This window comes from Salvelinus fontinalis, chromosome 27 (genome assembly GCF_029448725.1).
Source record: "Salvelinus fontinalis isolate EN_2023a chromosome 27, ASM2944872v1, whole genome shotgun sequence".
Taxonomy (NCBI): Eukaryota; Metazoa; Chordata; class Actinopteri; order Salmoniformes; family Salmonidae; genus Salvelinus; species Salvelinus fontinalis.
The window spans coordinates 16,008,145-16,025,801 of NC_074691.1; the positions used below are offsets into that span (position 1 = coordinate 16,008,145).

Consider the following 17,657-nt stretch of genomic DNA (forward strand, 5'->3'; position numbering starts at 1 on the left):
ACTTCGCACAGCCATTAAAGAGGAGGGGTACAACATTCCACAGGCCACAATCAACAGGCTGATATGCAAATCCATGAGGCAAATAAATGGTGGTCACACCAGATACTGACTGGTTTTCTGATGCACGCCCCTACCTTGTTTTTAAAGGTATCTGTGACCAACAGATGCATATCTTTAGTCCCAGTTGTGAAATCCATAGAATAGGGCCTATTGAATTGATTTCAATTGACTGATTGCGTTATATGAACTGTAACTCAGTAAAATCTTCGAAATTGTTGCATATTGCATTTATATTTTTGTTCAGTGACTTACTCTGCTGTTAAACAGTAGCTTACTTGATTTCTGTTTTCTCATTTCAATTTATGACATTACCAGCAGTAATGAACATACAATTTTAAAATGCTGTATTAAGCTTAAATTGTATACACTATACTTTTAAAATTTACAAGGAATTGTAATATTAAAGCCATATCTGTCTGTTCTTTAATATCTAATTATTTATTTAACTTCTGTTTAAAAGGTGACATGATGAGTGGCTTTGACCCCAACTTTGCACCATTGTTGAATATGCCACACTTCTCCGAGCGAAAGAAAGTGTTAGAAAAATAGTTGGGGGACCAAACAGACAAATCCATTAGCCTGGCTATTTCTGAAAAGAGGAATCTTTTCTATAACGAACTAAATGTATCTGACAAAAATACATGGGGGTGGCTTTAAATTCGTTTTCAATGCATTAATAGCTCTCGGATTGTATCAGCTAAATATGACGTATTCCTCTATTTTGTGTAGTTTTCATTTAGAATGAACTTGCATCACGGGCATAAACCTTTTCAGTACCGTGGACAGTACTCTCTGCGCCCTCTGCACGTTTCCCCGCTGTGTACTTCTGCTCTGCCTCGCTTAGATGTTAAACCATGCATAAAGGCATCACGACAACGGTTCATCATTTCTAGACTAGTTTATTCAGAGTCCAGATTCATGGTACATGGAGCAGCTTTACACTTTGACGAATCACTTTGTTATAACTTCCACAATTGGTTGTTTTTAATAAGTAAATGTGTTGTTTTTTTGCGGTGCGTTCTGTTATTTTAGTTTCACTGGAGGCATACCAACACCGTGTGAAACAATAACTGGTTTTGCCTTGCGGACTTAATTAGGGATAATGTGACAGGTTGAGGTAGGCTAACTTAAGAGTTGTATGGAAAAATAGAATATCAGATCGACAAACTGTTCTGAAAAAAAATATTCTAATGTTTGCACTGTAAATCTGTAAGTCGCTCAGGATAAGAGCGTCTGCTAAATGACTAAAATGGAAACATTTTAAATGTTTTTGAGCAGACCTTGGCTTGCAGCATAATAAGCTGTCCCTCAAAACACTTGCCTTTACTTCAAACGGAGTCGCCTCATTTACAAGCAGTTTATGCACTTGCACTGACGTCAATGGAACGATGTTGGATGTATATATAACCCTTAAGAAAGAGGCGTTATTCTCCAATCGACATTTAGCGGGACTTTTCGGACCGGGGTCTCAATTGACACTTTTCTAGCCGGTGTGCAACTTTTTCAGCATTAAGGAGACAAAGTACCGGTAAGTGGTTTATTTAGCTTTCTTTTGTTTCACCTTTTTAGTTTGAGGTGCTGAGAGTTCTGGTGCTGAATTGAGAATATCAAGTACACACAGCAATTCGTTGGTCATTTTTGTATCATAAAAACAATGTATGTTTATTTTACTTATTTACAAAGCTGAAGAAGCATGTGCATGCTTGTTTCAGTAACTCAACGATGTATGTATGTATCCATTGTGTGACAATTAACCACGCCTATAAATAGCCTACTCACATGCATATGTTTATAATGTAAAGAGAAACATATTATTTTGTTACGTTTGTTGTTTATTACTGTTTAGGTTACTAAGCTTGCATTTAGGCTAATTTTTGTAAATTGGTGATAGCCTATTTGTTTTTGCTTTGAACACAATTGTTAAATATGTGCAATTTAAAGTTTGAGTCTACTTTGAGTTCCAGTGCTTTTTGCTAATATTTGTACACCTCTCTCCGTAACAGGGCACCGTTTTGTCCGTCTGTCCAGCACTATGAAGCCTGTTCCCTTGATCCTGCTCCTTGCCACTGTTCTCCTCAGCTCTCACATCCCCCCCAGTGTCTGTCGACCACGGGACCTGGCAATGTTCGACGGCCACGGCTACAAGAGTCAGCTGGAGGAGGTGTTGCTGAAGGCTGGTGATAACGCAGTTTCCTACCTTATAGGAGAAAAGATACTGAGGTATTTGCAAAGAAATCCTCGGTTGCAGGCAGGTCTCCCGCCACAGTTTCCCTTTGAGGTGACGCCCCTGGGCACGAGGGGTCTTGGTCACCTGGCGCGCAGTTTGCCGCCCTTGGAAGAGCAGCGCGCGCTTGAGGAGGGCAACAGCCTGGAAGACTTCGTGGAGCTGACCAAGAGAAACGATGACCCCCCAATTTCAATCGACCTCACTTTCCACCTTCTGAGAAATATGATCGAAATGGCGAGGATCGAGAGCCAGAAGGAGCAAGCGGAGTTAAACCGCAAGTATCTGGATGAAGTTGGAAAGTGATACAGCAAGTGTCGTCAACAAGGGAGAAAACATCAAGATAAAACATCTCACAGAAAACAACAAAGCCCCTGGCACTCTCAGACCCACGAAATAGTTTAGATTTTATTTAACCGTTGGTTTTTTCTGTCATTCTTCATCATAAGATGCATAAAAATAACTTCCCCACCTGTCCAAAAAGCCTTTCAAAATCAACGGGCAATAAATTATTGACTGCCAAGACCCCATCTACAATGGAATCATAGTGAGGCGCCTTGACAACTATTCCCTAACATATGGCATAGTGTGAATACTCCGGATCTCACACCTCTATAGTGTATTCTCACCTTTGGATGTCCGGAGCATTGTAGTTGGCCTACAACAATAATATTGCCAGACACAAATTGAGTTACAAGTTGCCCTCATGTGGAATAAGTGCAACATGTTTTGTTAGTCGTAGTCTAAATGGTTGGTACTAGGTAAATAACAAAGGCAGGTAGGCTAGTCATTTTTTCCAGCATTACATGCTATTGGCCTTTTATAACACATTGGAGGAAAATAATGCTGTGCAAATTGATATTGGCTACCCATATGTGATCTTTCAATGGTTAGTTGTGTGACTCATATTGTTGCTTACTTTAAGGGACAAGGCTCAGTCAATATAGATACATACATTGTGTCCTTTTCCTGAGATGTATTTTTGTTCAACAACTGAAAAAGATTGAACTAGGGCCTTATCACCGGCATAGATTAAAACAAATCAGGTAAAGCACTCATGTAATATTGTCATTTCATTACTGTATTTGCTGTATGCATATTGTTTAATTTATAGTGATTATCCATTTGCCCTTGGTTTGTTAGCTCACTTGGCAGGCAGCCATCTAGCCAGCAGAAGAAGCCTTTTCACATTGTTTCAGGTATGGGGTCTGGCATTTCCTGTAGGTTTCTGTGATACAACTAATCTCCAATCTAATCTGAGACAAAGTGAACATATCCTACACTTAACGCCACTCCCACTCTCCTTATTATCTTTCCATCCAAGCAAGTACACTATCCTCTGTACTGTACCTAGCATGCTTACCTTAAACTAAGAAAAACATTTAATGGTTCATTTTATGTTGACTGTTTTGTCAAAGCCCCAATCATGGACATATCATATGATCACATGGTTTAGCAGTAAAGAAAAGCTTTTTTGCCATTTATATTTTTTTATTAAAAAAAGTTCTAAAAAAAATGTCCATTGAGTTTGTCATAGTCTCGTACAGTAGTGAATGTAATAAAGAAAACTATTCTGCTGACTTGTCTACCAAAATAGTTTATTCCTACATCTGTAAACAGATGCTGCTGAATATCCTATTGCCTATTGAAATATAAATAAACTCCTTGCATATTTACTTAAACTCTGGCTATACACTCATTGCAAAACCCCTATGGCCAAATATCTAACCTCCATGACCAAACATTCATTGCAGTTATCGCCTTTAACTCTCATTAAATGTAACTTTACAGCAGTTGCATGTCTTCTTTTTAAAAGCATAACATGTGGAAGCCTAGATAATGGTGTAATGGTTGGTGAGAGTCTCTGCGAATTTGTGAGAACTCATCAAAATGCCCCCCAGCCTGGTGTTTCAATGACTCAGACTGTCAGTATGGTGGTGGATCTGCTGCCTTGTTCCTCACTGTGTTAACACCATAGAGATGCATTCAATGATTCATTCGGTGGTTAACACCATCTCAAATCCCACTGGAGATCAAAGCAGCAGCTGTAGCTCAAGGTCAGGGTTGGTAACACAAACATTTGCTTAAAAAGAGAGAGGGGATATCATAATGAGATTTTTTTTTGTATACAATTTTGTAAGCTGAAGCTTTGAATGTGCATATGCTATACAGTCAGATCATTTAGTTTTGTCTTACACTTTCATGAGTAGTCTTTCAGCTGCTTCGGGTCTCTACAATATTAGTCATACTTGTGTAACTCGTCAAAGTTAAGGTTGTTGTAAGATGAAGAGGAAGTCAAAATGTCCTGTTTCACACATGTACAAGTGTGTAACCTGTACAAGTGTGTGGTGTGTGAATTAGATCTTTTTGTTGTTGCATATCCCACTCTCCCTGAGAACCTGAGAGAATGGGGTCACGGCCAGAGATCATCCATTATTGATGGCGACCCTGGAGCAATTAGGGTTGTGTCTTGCTCAATGGCAGATAGACAGATTTCACCTAGTCGGCTCGAGCATTCGAACATGCGACCTTTCGGTTAAAGCACTAGTAGGAGTGTGAGGTGAGATAAAAACATGACACAACAATGTATTTTTCCTACTTTACAACATGCTCAATTCAAACCAACAGTGGTATACATTTCATTTTATTATTCTTAGTTTATCATATTTACACACAATACACAGGTTTTTGTATATACAGTATATCTGGTGGGTGGCAAGGGAGGCCTTCAACTGTGTGATGTTTGAGCTTTATGCTCTGTTCCGAAATGTTACATTTGCCTGTGTATACTTCAGCTATGTCTGTTACAGATCTCGGAGGCCAAAAATCATAATATAAGCAAGACAATGGTTTCCCCTTAGATTCCATGAGAAACCCCACTTGACACCCGCTATTGGTTTTTAAATCCATCCACGATTGTGCACCCCAACACGTCAAACATGCTTTTAAATTATGTACCCAGTAGGTCCCTCAGGTCCTCTGGCACTGGCCTTTCAACTATACCAAAGTCTAGGACCAATAGGCATGGAGAGACAGCCTTTAGTTACTATGGACCCAGCCTCTGGAATAGCCTGCCAGAAAACCTGAGGGGGGCCGAAACTGTGGGCATATTTAAAAGAGATCTTAAAAGATATGTTTAGCTTTGCATTTCCTTAGGGTGCTTTCTAGTTGTTCAGTTTGTCATTCTTTAGTTTTTTATATTATGTTTGTTGTGTAGTAAATATTTCAGCTTGTATTTTCATTGTTTTTTTATTCGTTTTTTCCTGTAAAGCATATTGCGTTGTATTCCATGTCTGAAATGTGCTGTATAAATAAAGCTTGATTTGATTTGATTAATGTACATGTCAAGGATCATGGAATTGGCCATTCTGTTCTGTCTTATCCTACTTGTAGTGTGAAGAGTTAATGTTGGAACAGCTTGTTGCCATAAAACGGCATGCGTCAACCTCTGATACATGTCTGACGGCCTCCAGTGATCTGTCTCCATTCATAGTCAGAAACTCTCACTGTGGTTTTCTCTCTCTCTCTCTCTCTTTCACACACACACACACACACACACACACACACACACACACACACACACACACACACACACACACACACACACACACACACACACACACACACACACACACACACACACACACACACACACACACACACACACACACACACACACACACACACACACAATCTTTATCATCCCACCATAATTCTTTCTCTTCCTTCAATCAATGAGGGGTCGACAGCCCCAGTGACAAGGTCAGCTCCTGTGAGGACTCAGTGTCAGGTCCATACATCTACAACAACCCCAAAACACCCAGCACACGCAAGGTGGGGCAGTAGTTATTTCTAACTATGTATTATAAGTAATGACACAGGTTACAGAAATATGGCTCAGATGTGTGTGTGTCGTTGGAAATTTAGGAGAGGTCTATTCTTCACTACCTGTCAAGCTGAGGTCCCAAGGCACCAGGAGGCAGAGCTTTTGGCCTTTTTAACAGAGCTGAATGCCCAGTGTGAGGGCCATGATCTGCAGTATCAGTCAAAAGTTTGGACACACCTACTCATTCAAGGGTTTTTCTTTATTTTTTACTATTTTCTACATTGTATGATAGTAGTGAAGACATCAAAGCTATGAAATAACACAAATGGAATCATGTAGTAACCAAAAAAGTGTTATATATTTTATATTTGAGATTCTTCAAAGTAGCCACCCTTTGCCTTGATGACAGCTTTGCACACTCTTGGCATTCTCTCAACCAGCTTCACCTGGAATGCTTTTCCAACAGTCTTGAAGGAGCTCCCACATATGCTGAGCACTTGTTGGCTGCTTTTCCTTCACTCTATGGTCCAACTCATCCCAAACCATCTCGAATGGGTTGAGGTTGGGAGTTTGTGGAGGCCAGGTCATCTGATGCAGCACTCCATCACTCTCCTTCTTGGTCAAATAGCCCTTACACAGCCTGGAGGTGTGTTGCGTCATTGTCCTGTTGAAAAACAAATGATTGTCTCACGAAGTGCAAACCAAATGGGATGGCGTATAATTGCAGAATTATATAGTAGCCATGCTGGTTAAGTGTGCCTTGAATTCTAAATATATCACTGATATATTGTGTCACCAGCAAAGCACCCCCACATCATCCCACCTCCTCCATGCTTCACGGTGGGAACCACACACGCGGAGATCATCCATTCACCTACTCTGCGTCTCACAAAGACACAGCATTTGGAACCAAAAATCTAAAATTTGGACTCATCAGACCAAAGGACAGATTTCCACCGTCTAATGTCCATTACTCGTGTTTCTTGGCACCCAAGCAAGTATTTTCTTATTATTGGTGTCCTTTAGTAGTGGTTTCTTTGCAGCAATTTGACCATGAAGGCCTGATCCACACAGTCTCTTTTGAAAAGTTGATGTTGAGATGTGTCTGTTAATTGAACTCTGCGAAGCATTTATTTGGGCTGCAATTTATGAGACTGGTAACTCTAATGAACGTATCTTCTGCAGCAGAGGTAAGTCTGAGTCTTCCTTTCTCGTGGCGGTCCTCGTGAGAGCCAGTTTCATTATAGCACTTGATGGTTTTTGCGACTGCACTAAAAGAAACTTTCAAAGTTCTTGAAATGTTCCGTATTGACTGACCTTAATGTCTTAAAGTAATGATGGATTGTCGTTTCTCTTTGCTTATTTGAGCTGTTCTTGCCATAATATGGACTTGGTTTTTTACCAAATAGGGCTATCTTCTGTATACCACCCCTACCTTGTTACAACTGATTGGCTCAAACACATTAAGGAAAGAAATTCCACAAATTAAATTTTATCAAGGCACACCTGTTAATTGAAAAGCATTCCAGGGGACTACCTCATGAAACTGTTTGAGAGAATGCCGAGAGTGCAAAGCTATCATCAAGGCAAAGGGTGGCTACTTTGAAGAATCTCCAATATAAAACATACTTTGATTTGTTTAACACTTTTTTGTGTATTTCATAGTTTTGATGTCTTCTCTATTGTTCTACAATGTAGAAAATAGTAAAAATAAATAAATAAAAACTCTGGAATGAGTATGTGTATCCAAACTTTTGACTAGTACTGTATATTAAGCCAAAATCACAAGAATTGTCATAGTCAGTAGAACAAGGTAAATCCCAATCAACAGGCTACATCAAACTCTTCACTTGGGAGTTTCTGGATGAACCCATAATCATGTATAAACAACAGGCCAGTAAATAACCCGCCCATCTCTCCCTGGACTATCTGCCATTCATGAAATGTGTGCTTCCAGTTCATTAATCTCTGGAATGTTACAGTGACTGTCACGTTCCTGACCTGTTTTCCTTTGTTTTGTATTCATTTTAGTTGGTCAGGGCGTGAGTTGGGTGGGTTTGTCTATGTTTGTATTTCTATGTGGGGTTTTGTGTTCGGCCTGGTATGATTCTCAATTAGAGACAGGTGTGTATTGTTTGTCTCTAATTGAGAGTCATACAAAGGCAGCCAGGGTTTCACTGGTGTTTTGTGGGTGTTTGTTCCTGTGTCCTCACAGGACAGTTGAAGGTTAGTCACGTTTGTTGTTTTGTAGTTTGTAGTGTCTTGTTTGCTGTTTTTTCATTAAAAGATGGCTTATTTCCCTCAATCCGCATCTTGGTCCTATCCATGCTCCTTCTCGTTTGAGGAGGAGAACAACATTGACTGCCTTTACAGAAACACCCACCACAACAGGACCAAGCGGATTGAGGAGAGAGAACAAGAACTAAAGCAATGGAGAGAAGAGGAATGGAGTTGGGAGCAAATTTTCAATGGAGAAGGACCCTGGGCTAAGGTGGGAGAGAATCGCCGCTCTCGGGAGGAGAAGAAGGCAGCCACAGCCCAGGAGCGCAGGTATGAGGGTACGCGGCTAGCACGGAAGCCCGAGAGGCTCACCCAAAAATTTCTTGGGGGGGGGCTAAAGGGGAGTGAGGCGAAGCCGGGTTGGATACCTGAGCCAACTCCCCGGGCTTGCCGTGGAGTAAGAGGGCGTCGTACTGGTCAGACACCGTGTTATGCGGTAAAGCGCACGGTGTCCCCAGTACGCGTGCTTAGCCCAGTGCGGGCTATTCCACCTTGCCGCACTAGGAGGGCTAGGTTGGGCATCGAGCCGAGTGCCATGAAGCCGGCCCAACGTATCTGGCCTCCAGTACGTCTCCTCGGGCCGGCGTACATGGCACCAGCCTTACAGGTGGTGTCCCCGGTTCGCCTGCATAGCCCAGTGCGGGCTATTCCACCTCGCCGCACTGGCAGGGCTACGGGGTCCATTCAACCTGGTAAGGTTGGGGAGGCTCGGTGCTCAAGAGCACGTGTCCTCCTTCACGGTCCGGTATATCCGGCGCCACCTTCCCACCCCAGCTCAGTACCACCAGTGCCTACACCACGCACCAGGCTTCCAGTGCATCTCCAGAGCCCTGTTCCTCTTCCACGTACTCTCCCTATGGTGCGTGTCTCCAGCCCGGTGCCTCCAGTTCCGGCACCACGCACCAAGCCTCCTGTGCGTCTCCAGAGCCCTGGACGCACTGTTCCTTCTCCCCGCACTCGCCCTGAGGTGCGTGCCCTCAGCCCGGTACCTCCAGTTCCGGTACCACGCACCAGGCCTAGAGTGCGCCACGAGAGTCCAGTGTGCCCTGTTCCTGTTCCCCGCACTCGCCCTGAGGTGCGTGCCCTCAGCCCGGTACCTCCAGTTCCGGTACCACGCACCAGGCCTATAGTGCGTCTCAGCCGGCCAGAGTCTGCCGTCAGCCCAGCGGTGCCTGAACGGCCCGTCTGCCCAGCTCCGTCTGAGCCATCTGTCTGCCCAGCGCCGTCTGAGCCATCTGTCTGCCCAGCGCCGTCTGAGCCATCTGTCTGCCCAGCGTCATCTGAGTCATCCGTCTGCCACGAGCCATTAGAGCCGCCCGTCTGTCCCGAGCCAGTAGAGCCGTCCGTCAGTCAGGAGCCGCCAGAGCCGTCCGTCAGTCAGGAGCTGCCAGAGACGCCCGCCAGTCAGGAGCTGCCAGAGACGCCCGCCAGTCAGGAGCTGCCAGAGACGCCCGCCAGTCAGGAGCTGCCAGAGACGCCCGCCAGTCAGGAGCTGCCAGAGACGCCCGCCAGTCAGGAGCTGCCAGAGACGCCCGCCAGTCAGGAGCTGCCAGAGACGCCCGCCAGTCAGGAGCTGCCAGAGACGCCCGCCAGTCAGGAGCTGCCAGAGACGCCCGCCAGTCAGGAGCTGCCAGAGACGCCCGCCAGTCAGGAGCTGCCAGAGACGCCCGCCAGTCCGGAGCTGCCCTACAGTCCGGAGCTGCCCTACAGTCCGGAGCTGCCCTACAGTCCGGAGCTGCCCTACAGTCCGGAGCTGCCCTACAGTCCGGAGCTGCCACTCAGCCCGGACCTGCCGGAGTCCCTCAGCCCGGACCTGCCGGAGTCCCTCAGCCCGGACCTGCCGGAGTCCCTCAGCCAGGACCTGCCGGAGTCCCTCAGCCAGGACCTGCCGCCCCTTATCCCGGTGCTGGTCCTTATCCCGGTGCTGCCCCTTGTCCCGGTGCTGCCCCTTGTCCCGGTGCTGCCCCTTGTCCCGGTGCTGCCCCTTGTCCCGGTGCTGCCCCTTGTCCCGGTGCTGCCCCTTGTCCCGGTGCTGCTCCTTGTCCCGGTGCTGCCCCTTATCCCGGTGTTGCCCCTTGTCCCGGTGCTGCCCCTTGTCCCGGTGCTGCCCCTTGTCCCGGTGCTGCCCCTTATCCCGGTGCTGCCCCTTATCCCGGTGCTGCCCCTTCATTTAGGTGGGGTTAGTGGGAGGGTGGTCATTGGGAGGGGGATAAAGAAGCGGGGATTGATTATGGTGGGGTGGGGACCTCGTCCACCGCCAGAGCCGCCACCGTGGACAGACGCCCACCCAGACCCTCCCCTAGACTTTGTGCTGGTGCGCCCGGAGTTCGCACCTTAAGGGGGGGGTTCTGTCACGTTCCTGACCTGTTTTCCTTTGTTTTGTATTCATTTTAGTTGGTCAGGGCGTGAGTTGGGTGGGTTTGTCTATGTTTGTATTTCTATGTGGGGTTTTGTGTTCGGCCTGGTATGATTCTCAATTAGAGACAGGTGTGTATTGTTTGTCTCTAATTGAGAGTCATACAAAGGCAGCCAGGGTTTCACTGGTGTTTTGTGGGTGTTTGTTCCTGTGTCCTCACAGGACAGTTGAAGGTTAGTCACGTTTGTTGTTTTGTAGTTTGTAGTGTCTTGTTTGCTGTTTTTTCATTAAAAGATGGCTTATTTCCCTCAATCCGCATCTTGGTCCTATCCATGCTCCTTCTCGTTTGAGGAGGAGAACAACATTGACTGCCTTTACAGTGACGCTGTGAGGCTGAAGGGTTCCCTGGTTTTAAGCAGGATCGTTATACCTTTGGAGGTAGCTAGGGGAATATGGAATTGATTGATCACAGAGGAAAAATAATGCATTGTCTTTCCATTGGAAATGAGTCTGCTGTGAGGTAAACAAGACAAGTGATCCATATTCTGGACATGAAACACTTGATTTCAGCCTTTATGGCAATATTTAAGACTAATGTCATAAGAAATTATATATAAAAGCGTTTGGGTTTGTAGCCTAAACGTTGTAAATGTTGGTACAGGAATAAAGCAGAGGAGTAGCATACTATATGCTGGTTTGTCTTTTGATATTAACCTGAGGGATCCTTTTCAACTACTGGTATCTCCCATAGTCTACGTCCGCTGTTGCCAGTGACGTCAGGTCCTGGCCCCCTCAGGGTAATGTTTGGAGCTGACGTCACTTCCCTGAGGCTAGAGTCAAATATAGAGAAACCTTAATGGCCAAACTCTCCATATATGGTTGTATTGTACAGCTACCTGAGGCCCTACCTGTGTTGAAGTCAATGGTCCTTAGCATGTCTGCCACATCCTCTGTGTTGGTAACAAAATGGGCCATGCTCTCATAACCCGGCTCTGGACGCTCCATGTTGGACGCCTTGGCAGTGGCAGAGATCCTGACAAGGACACAGTGGGGAGGTCACAGCTCAGAGACAAACAAATAGGAGATGACGGACAGCGATGGATGGCAGCGTCCCCTGTCCCCCTGTGGCTGGCAGTGACGCAGGCTGGGTGGGTCTGCTCGATAACTCTACAAGTGGAGAGCTTCATTATAATGCATTAGCTATCAGCAGCCAGCAATCACGCATTACTGCCAACCACACACATCTCCCATGCAGTTACTTTCAGTTTACAGTCATTGCAATTGGTGTGTTAGTTTATTTTAGTGCTTGTGTTAGTGAATGTAATGTAATTTGTGACTTTCCAGCTAAACACCCCATAAGAAGCAGAATGGAACACTAAACAGATGAAAAGAAGAATTTTACTTTCTGTTTAAATATATCCTTGATGCTCTGTGGAGAAAATAAATGATCAATAGGCTATTGCGTTTAGTTTCAATTCCTGCACTTCAATTTCTGAGGTAAATTAGTGCTATATATACTCTAGAATAAGTTTTTTGAGTTTTATATAATTTTTATTCATTTACAATTCATTTAATTTCTATAGCCTCCTCTTCTCTCGATCTTCTGAATCACTCGCTCAGTTTGAGTCATTCATAAAACGTGCACCTGCCACCATCCTGCCACTCACGCTAGCGCTAACAGTTAGGGCCCTATTCAATCCGCATCGCGGAAGTTCAGATTTACAGCGTAATTTAAATTTAAAGGCAACGTTTCCGCTATAGCGGAGAATGCATTCACAGTAAACGCTGCAAATGTCGGCTCAATCGGAAATTACTTTTACATTTCTATCGTGGAATCTGTATCACTCAGGTTTACAGAGTGAATAGAGCCCTAAACTGGTTGACAAAACAAAGTGCTTGCAAGCGTGGACGTGAAGGAGTTGAATAAAGAGACACTTAAATTGCGAGCCTTCACTCAAACTGTAGCTTTTTATTAAGCAAGGGACCTGAGTGGAGGAAAGGAGTGTCGGATGAATGGCATAAATGGCACTATCTATCTCTCGCCTGGCTGGGGTTTAAACTACCTGTGGTCTGCAGCAGGGGCATGTCATCCCACCTGGCTCTATTACAAGGACAATATTTATGGCCAGTAGGCCAGCGGTCAAAGGATGAGGCAGGTGTCCCCCGCAGGGGAGGTGTGTGTGTGTAGACCTATGTGTAGGTTTGTCACTAGTTGAGCAATGGCTGGCCCCTGGGGCTGGAACTCAGAGAATGCTTCTGGTGTATTGATGGAGAGAGGTGTCAATCACCTCCACAGGGTTACAGTGTGAGTGATCAGAGAATCACAGGACCAGAGTTTCTAGGGGTGCTTTTAAAAGCAGCGTCCTCGCCGATGAGGCTCCCCTGCTGGGCTTTCTGCTCATCACTCCTCCCCTGCTCAATACGGTGAAGCACTGCATGACACCCCATTGATCATCGATAGTGAAGGTTTCTCTCAACCTGATTTAAAGGATGAAAGGATCCTTTACTGGGTCTTTGGGCATATCAATGAGCCTGGTCCCAGCATGAACAGGATGTGAAGTAGACTGTTATTGGTTCAGGTCAGGGGTGAGAGCAGGGGACTACAGTCTCTATGGTGTCTGTGACTCATCATCACTGTTATTACTTTATGCCTTATCATGTCTCATGTGGATTGGGGCCAGCTCATAACTGACCCAGAGCCATTGATCAAACAACTGATCATATTACAGTTGTTAAGGGCCCACTGACTCATATGCTAGCTGTAGGGATACTGATCATAAGACAGTGAAACACCTGCAGGAACTCTGATCCTAGTGCAGTTTCCGAGGGGCTGAAACAGGCACATTTTCTGCTCAAGAAGTTACATGTTAACATATACCGGTAATTGTGCTGGAATGACCATCATTCCATTCCATTCAACGACATACTGGTACACACCCAGGTCCAGTTACTGAGGCCAGACCGTGCACCCAGGTCCAGTTACTGAGGCCAGACCGTGCACCCAGGTCCAGTTACTGAGGCCAGACCGTGCACCCAGGTCCAGAGCTAGTGTTCCATCCATAGTGCCTACCTGTAGGAACACAGCCATCTGTGGTTCCTCCATGGACTGGATGGCTGTCCCCACAAGCTTGCCCGCACCCTCCAGGTGGTCTCCGTGGCGACGCATGAGGGAGCGGACGCGGTCCAGCTTGTCATCCTGCTGGCGGCTGATCCTCCCCACCAGCTCCTCCTTCCTCTCCTTAGGGATGGCATACAGCCCGTCAAACTTATCATACGGACTCTGCTTCTGATGATGCCCGTTCTCCTGCACACAGGCACCCATTGAACACTTTATAATAATGACTTTTCATGAATAAGCCTTTAGAAATGCTTAATATAAACGCAACGTGCAACAATTTCTACGATTTTACTGAGTTACAGTTCATATAAAGAAATCAGTCAATTGAAATGAATTCATTAGGCCCTAATCTATGGATTTCACATGACTGGGAATACAGATATGCATCTGTTGGTCACAGATACCTTAAAAAAAGGTAGGGGCGTGGATCAGAAAACCAGTCAGGATCTGGTGTGACCACCATTTGCCTCATGCAACGCGAATCATCTCCTTCACATGGAGTTGATCAGGCTGTTGATTGTGGCCTGTGGAATGTTGTCCCACACCTCTTCAATGGCTGTGCAAAGATATTTCTTATAAAAATAAAAATACATTTAAATTTGAGCCTTTATTTAACTAGGCAAGTCTGGATATTGGCGGGAACTGGAGCACACTGTTATACAAGTCGATCCAGAGCATCCCAAACATTCTCAATGGGTGACATGCAGGCCATGGAAGAACTAAGACATTTTCAGCTTTGTTTCAGAACATTTCTCTGGTGGACATTCCTGCAGTCAGCATGCCAATTGCACACTCCCACAAAACTGTGGCATTGTGTTGTGTGACAAAACTGCACATTTTAGAGTGGCCTTTTATTGTCCCTAGCACAAGGTGTACCTGTGTAATGATCATGCCGTTTAATCAGCTTCATGATATGCCACACCTGTCAGGTGAATGGATTATTTTAGCGAAGGAGAAATGCTCACTAACAGGGATGTAAGCAAATTTGTGCACAACATTTGAGAGAAATAAGCTTTTTGTGCGTATGGAAAATGTCTGTGATCTTTTATTTCAGCTCATGAAACAATGGACCAACACTTTACATGTTGCGTTTATATTTTTGTTCAGTGTAGAAATAGTTAATAAATAATGTATTACTACTTATTCATGCTAGTTATTACAATATAACAGGTTCTTCACAGTGATGTGAGTAATGTGTGTTGTGACCCCACAGTGAGTGATTGTGACTTTGAGGTGAGAAGTGTGAATGGTTGTAGTGGGTGACATTCTCACCTGGATGGTCCTGCATATCTCCTCCATCTTAGAGAGGAGGGCCTGGATACGGTTGTTACTACAGGATAAGAAGGCTTTTGTTCCAACCCTGCACTAACACATTAGGTCAGGGTTTCCCAACCCTCTCCTCGGGCCCCCCCAGACGTTTCACATTTTAGTTTTAACCCTAAACTGGCACACTGGATTCAATTAGTCAAAGGCTTGATGATTAGTTGACTAATTGAATCCGGTGTGCCAGTTTAGGGTTAAAACTAAAATGTGAAACGTCTGGGGGGGCCCGAGGAGAGGGTTGGGAAACCCTGACCTAATGTGGTAGTTCACACAATTGTGATGATAGAGTGAAAAAGTGTTGTTTTTTAACAATGCATGAAAAATCAGGTGAAGCTGAAGTTGATCCTAAATGTTTCTCATCTGCATCTGTAATGTTGAGTAATTTACAGAGTGAGTGAGCAACGTAGTGCAAAGAAAAATGGCACCAAAGCCATCTGCTCAATAACATGTCTGTCGCTATGGTCCATTCGTACTGTTTTAGCTTATGTAAGTAGATATAGTACATATGTAAACCCTATGTGTCATGTTTGTGTGGGTGGCGTTCCCCTTTAGTTTTACTTAATAGCCAGACACATTGTCCATCCTTAACAAGTGACCTTGAGTTGAGTCCTACCATGCTGGTATGGTGGGACTCTCACTTTGATATTAGTCACTGTTCACCTGGATGCTGGAGAGGAGAGCTAGTTAGCGGGCAGCCAGCAGCGACGGAGGAGCTGAGCCTGTGACTTGAGCTCAGAGGAGAATGACTCAAGTCCCACTGCTGTGGATGGATGAGAGAGAGAGAGAGAGAGAGAGAGAGAGAGAGAGAGAGAGAGAGAGAGAGAGAGAGAGAGAGAGAGAGAGAGAGACAGACAGACAGACAGACAGACAGACAGAGAGCCAGGGAGAACTATGGGAGCTAATGGTCAGGCATGTCCCTCTCTGCTTGGGCCCACAGTACACAGCATGGCCAGAGGGGGAGGAGATTTAAGAGAGAGGGGAGTGAGATGACAAGTTTATAGTGAATGAGTTAGAGGGAGCGGAAATTAGAAGTAAGTACTAATGGCAGCAGGCCAGAGCACCACTGTGTGTGTGTGTGTGTGTGTGTGTGTGTGTGTGTGTGTGTGTGTGTGTGTGTGTGTGTGTGTGTGTGTGTGTGTGTGTGTGTGTGTGTGTGTGTGTGTGTGTGTGTGTGAGTGGGTGCACATGAAGGACAGACAGACACGAATGCTGCACAAGACTCAGAGGTGTGATATACAACATTAGCTGTTGTCGTGCCACCAGGCTGTGTGAGTGTGTGTGTGTGTGTGTGTGTGTGCGTGCGTGTAAGGTGAGATGAAACCCGGCCCTCACAGTGTGAGAACCCCCGCAGGGCAGCTCCAACTCAATACATCTGTCTGCTGTCACTTCACTCAGCACTCACAGACAAACCACACACACACACACACAGGCAGATCACATACACACACTGGCTCTACACTTTAAATAACATTCAAATCTCTCTCTGGGGGACATGATGAATAGAGAGTGACAAAGTAAGTAAGCTGTTATATTGGATAATTACTTTTCATTGCAAGAGTAAGGACGATCTAACAGACAGGCGGGCAGACAGACTACCAGACAGGAAGACAGACAGCCTATAGAGATATTGAGTGAGATCACAACCTGATTCAGGATGCTTCCTTACCTTCTGTCTCTTGTAGACATTCTGCAAGGGGGCCACCTCACAGTCATTGTGCTGGCCAAACACTGCACATAGAGCAGGTGGGCGTCTCACAGCTCAGCAGTAGATGTTGATTTTCTCCTCATCATGCTCCTCACACATCAGCTGCTCCACCTTGGTGGGGTTCAGGGGCCTGCAGGGACACAGAAGTAAAGGAACGACCTCTTATAGAGACATTCAATCTCACACACACACACACACACACACACACACACACACACACACACACACACACACACACACACACACACACACACACACACACACACACACACACACACACACACACACACACACACACACACACACACACACACACACACACACAACTGCCTCTGTCTTATGAGACTCCTCACTTCTGTCCTTGACAGAGGAAATACCCTTATGGGAACAACACTTACATGGAGTTAGGGGATTTCACCAACAGTTTACCTCATATGTAATTTACAGCTATTGACCACCATTCTCCAGGGGAGAAGTCCACTCTCCCCACGCTTTGTTTCACAGTCACTGGAACAGCTGATGATACACTAGCTTTGGTAATGTTTCCTTTCTCTCCCTTGCTCTGCTGGGTTAAGGTGTTATAACATCAAATAACTGCAAGCCAATTTACAAAGTCGATAAAAGTTATTGTGGAATATAATTTGGAGTGTAACTAGATAGATTGTTCATATAACTCAAATCTGTGTTACAGACCAAAAGTACTTTCCTTGGTGTCAAGTGACAAGGTATGAAAAAGCTGTGATAATGTACAGCGTTCTAAATTAA

The 17,657-nt window shown here is 45.1% G+C and overlaps 1 protein-coding gene and 1 pseudogene across 1 annotated transcript; one reads left to right on the forward strand and one right to left on the reverse strand.

Moving 5' to 3' along the window:
• Window positions 1-536: 536 nt before the first annotated feature.
• Window positions 537-5,620, forward strand: LOC129825150 (UI). Its single transcript, XM_055885001.1, has 2 exons — window positions 537-1,588; window positions 2,064-5,620. The coding sequence occupies exon 2, from the start codon at window positions 2,093-2,095 to the stop codon at window positions 2,588-2,590; it is 498 nt and encodes a 165-aa protein (XP_055740976.1). The 5' UTR covers window positions 537-1,588; window positions 2,064-2,092; the 3' UTR covers window positions 2,591-5,620.
• Window positions 5,621-11,120: 5,500 nt separating this feature from the next.
• On the reverse strand, window positions 11,121-17,326 carry LOC129825645 (tripartite motif-containing protein 54-like; annotated as a pseudogene).
• Window positions 17,327-17,657: the final 331 nt, after the last annotated feature.

Bases quoted from the DNA above. Each gene is read 5' to 3' on its own strand.
- LOC129825150 (XM_055885001.1), top strand. From the start codon at position 2,093: ATGAAGCCTGTTCCCTTGATCCTGCTCCTTGCCACTGTTCTCCTCAGC.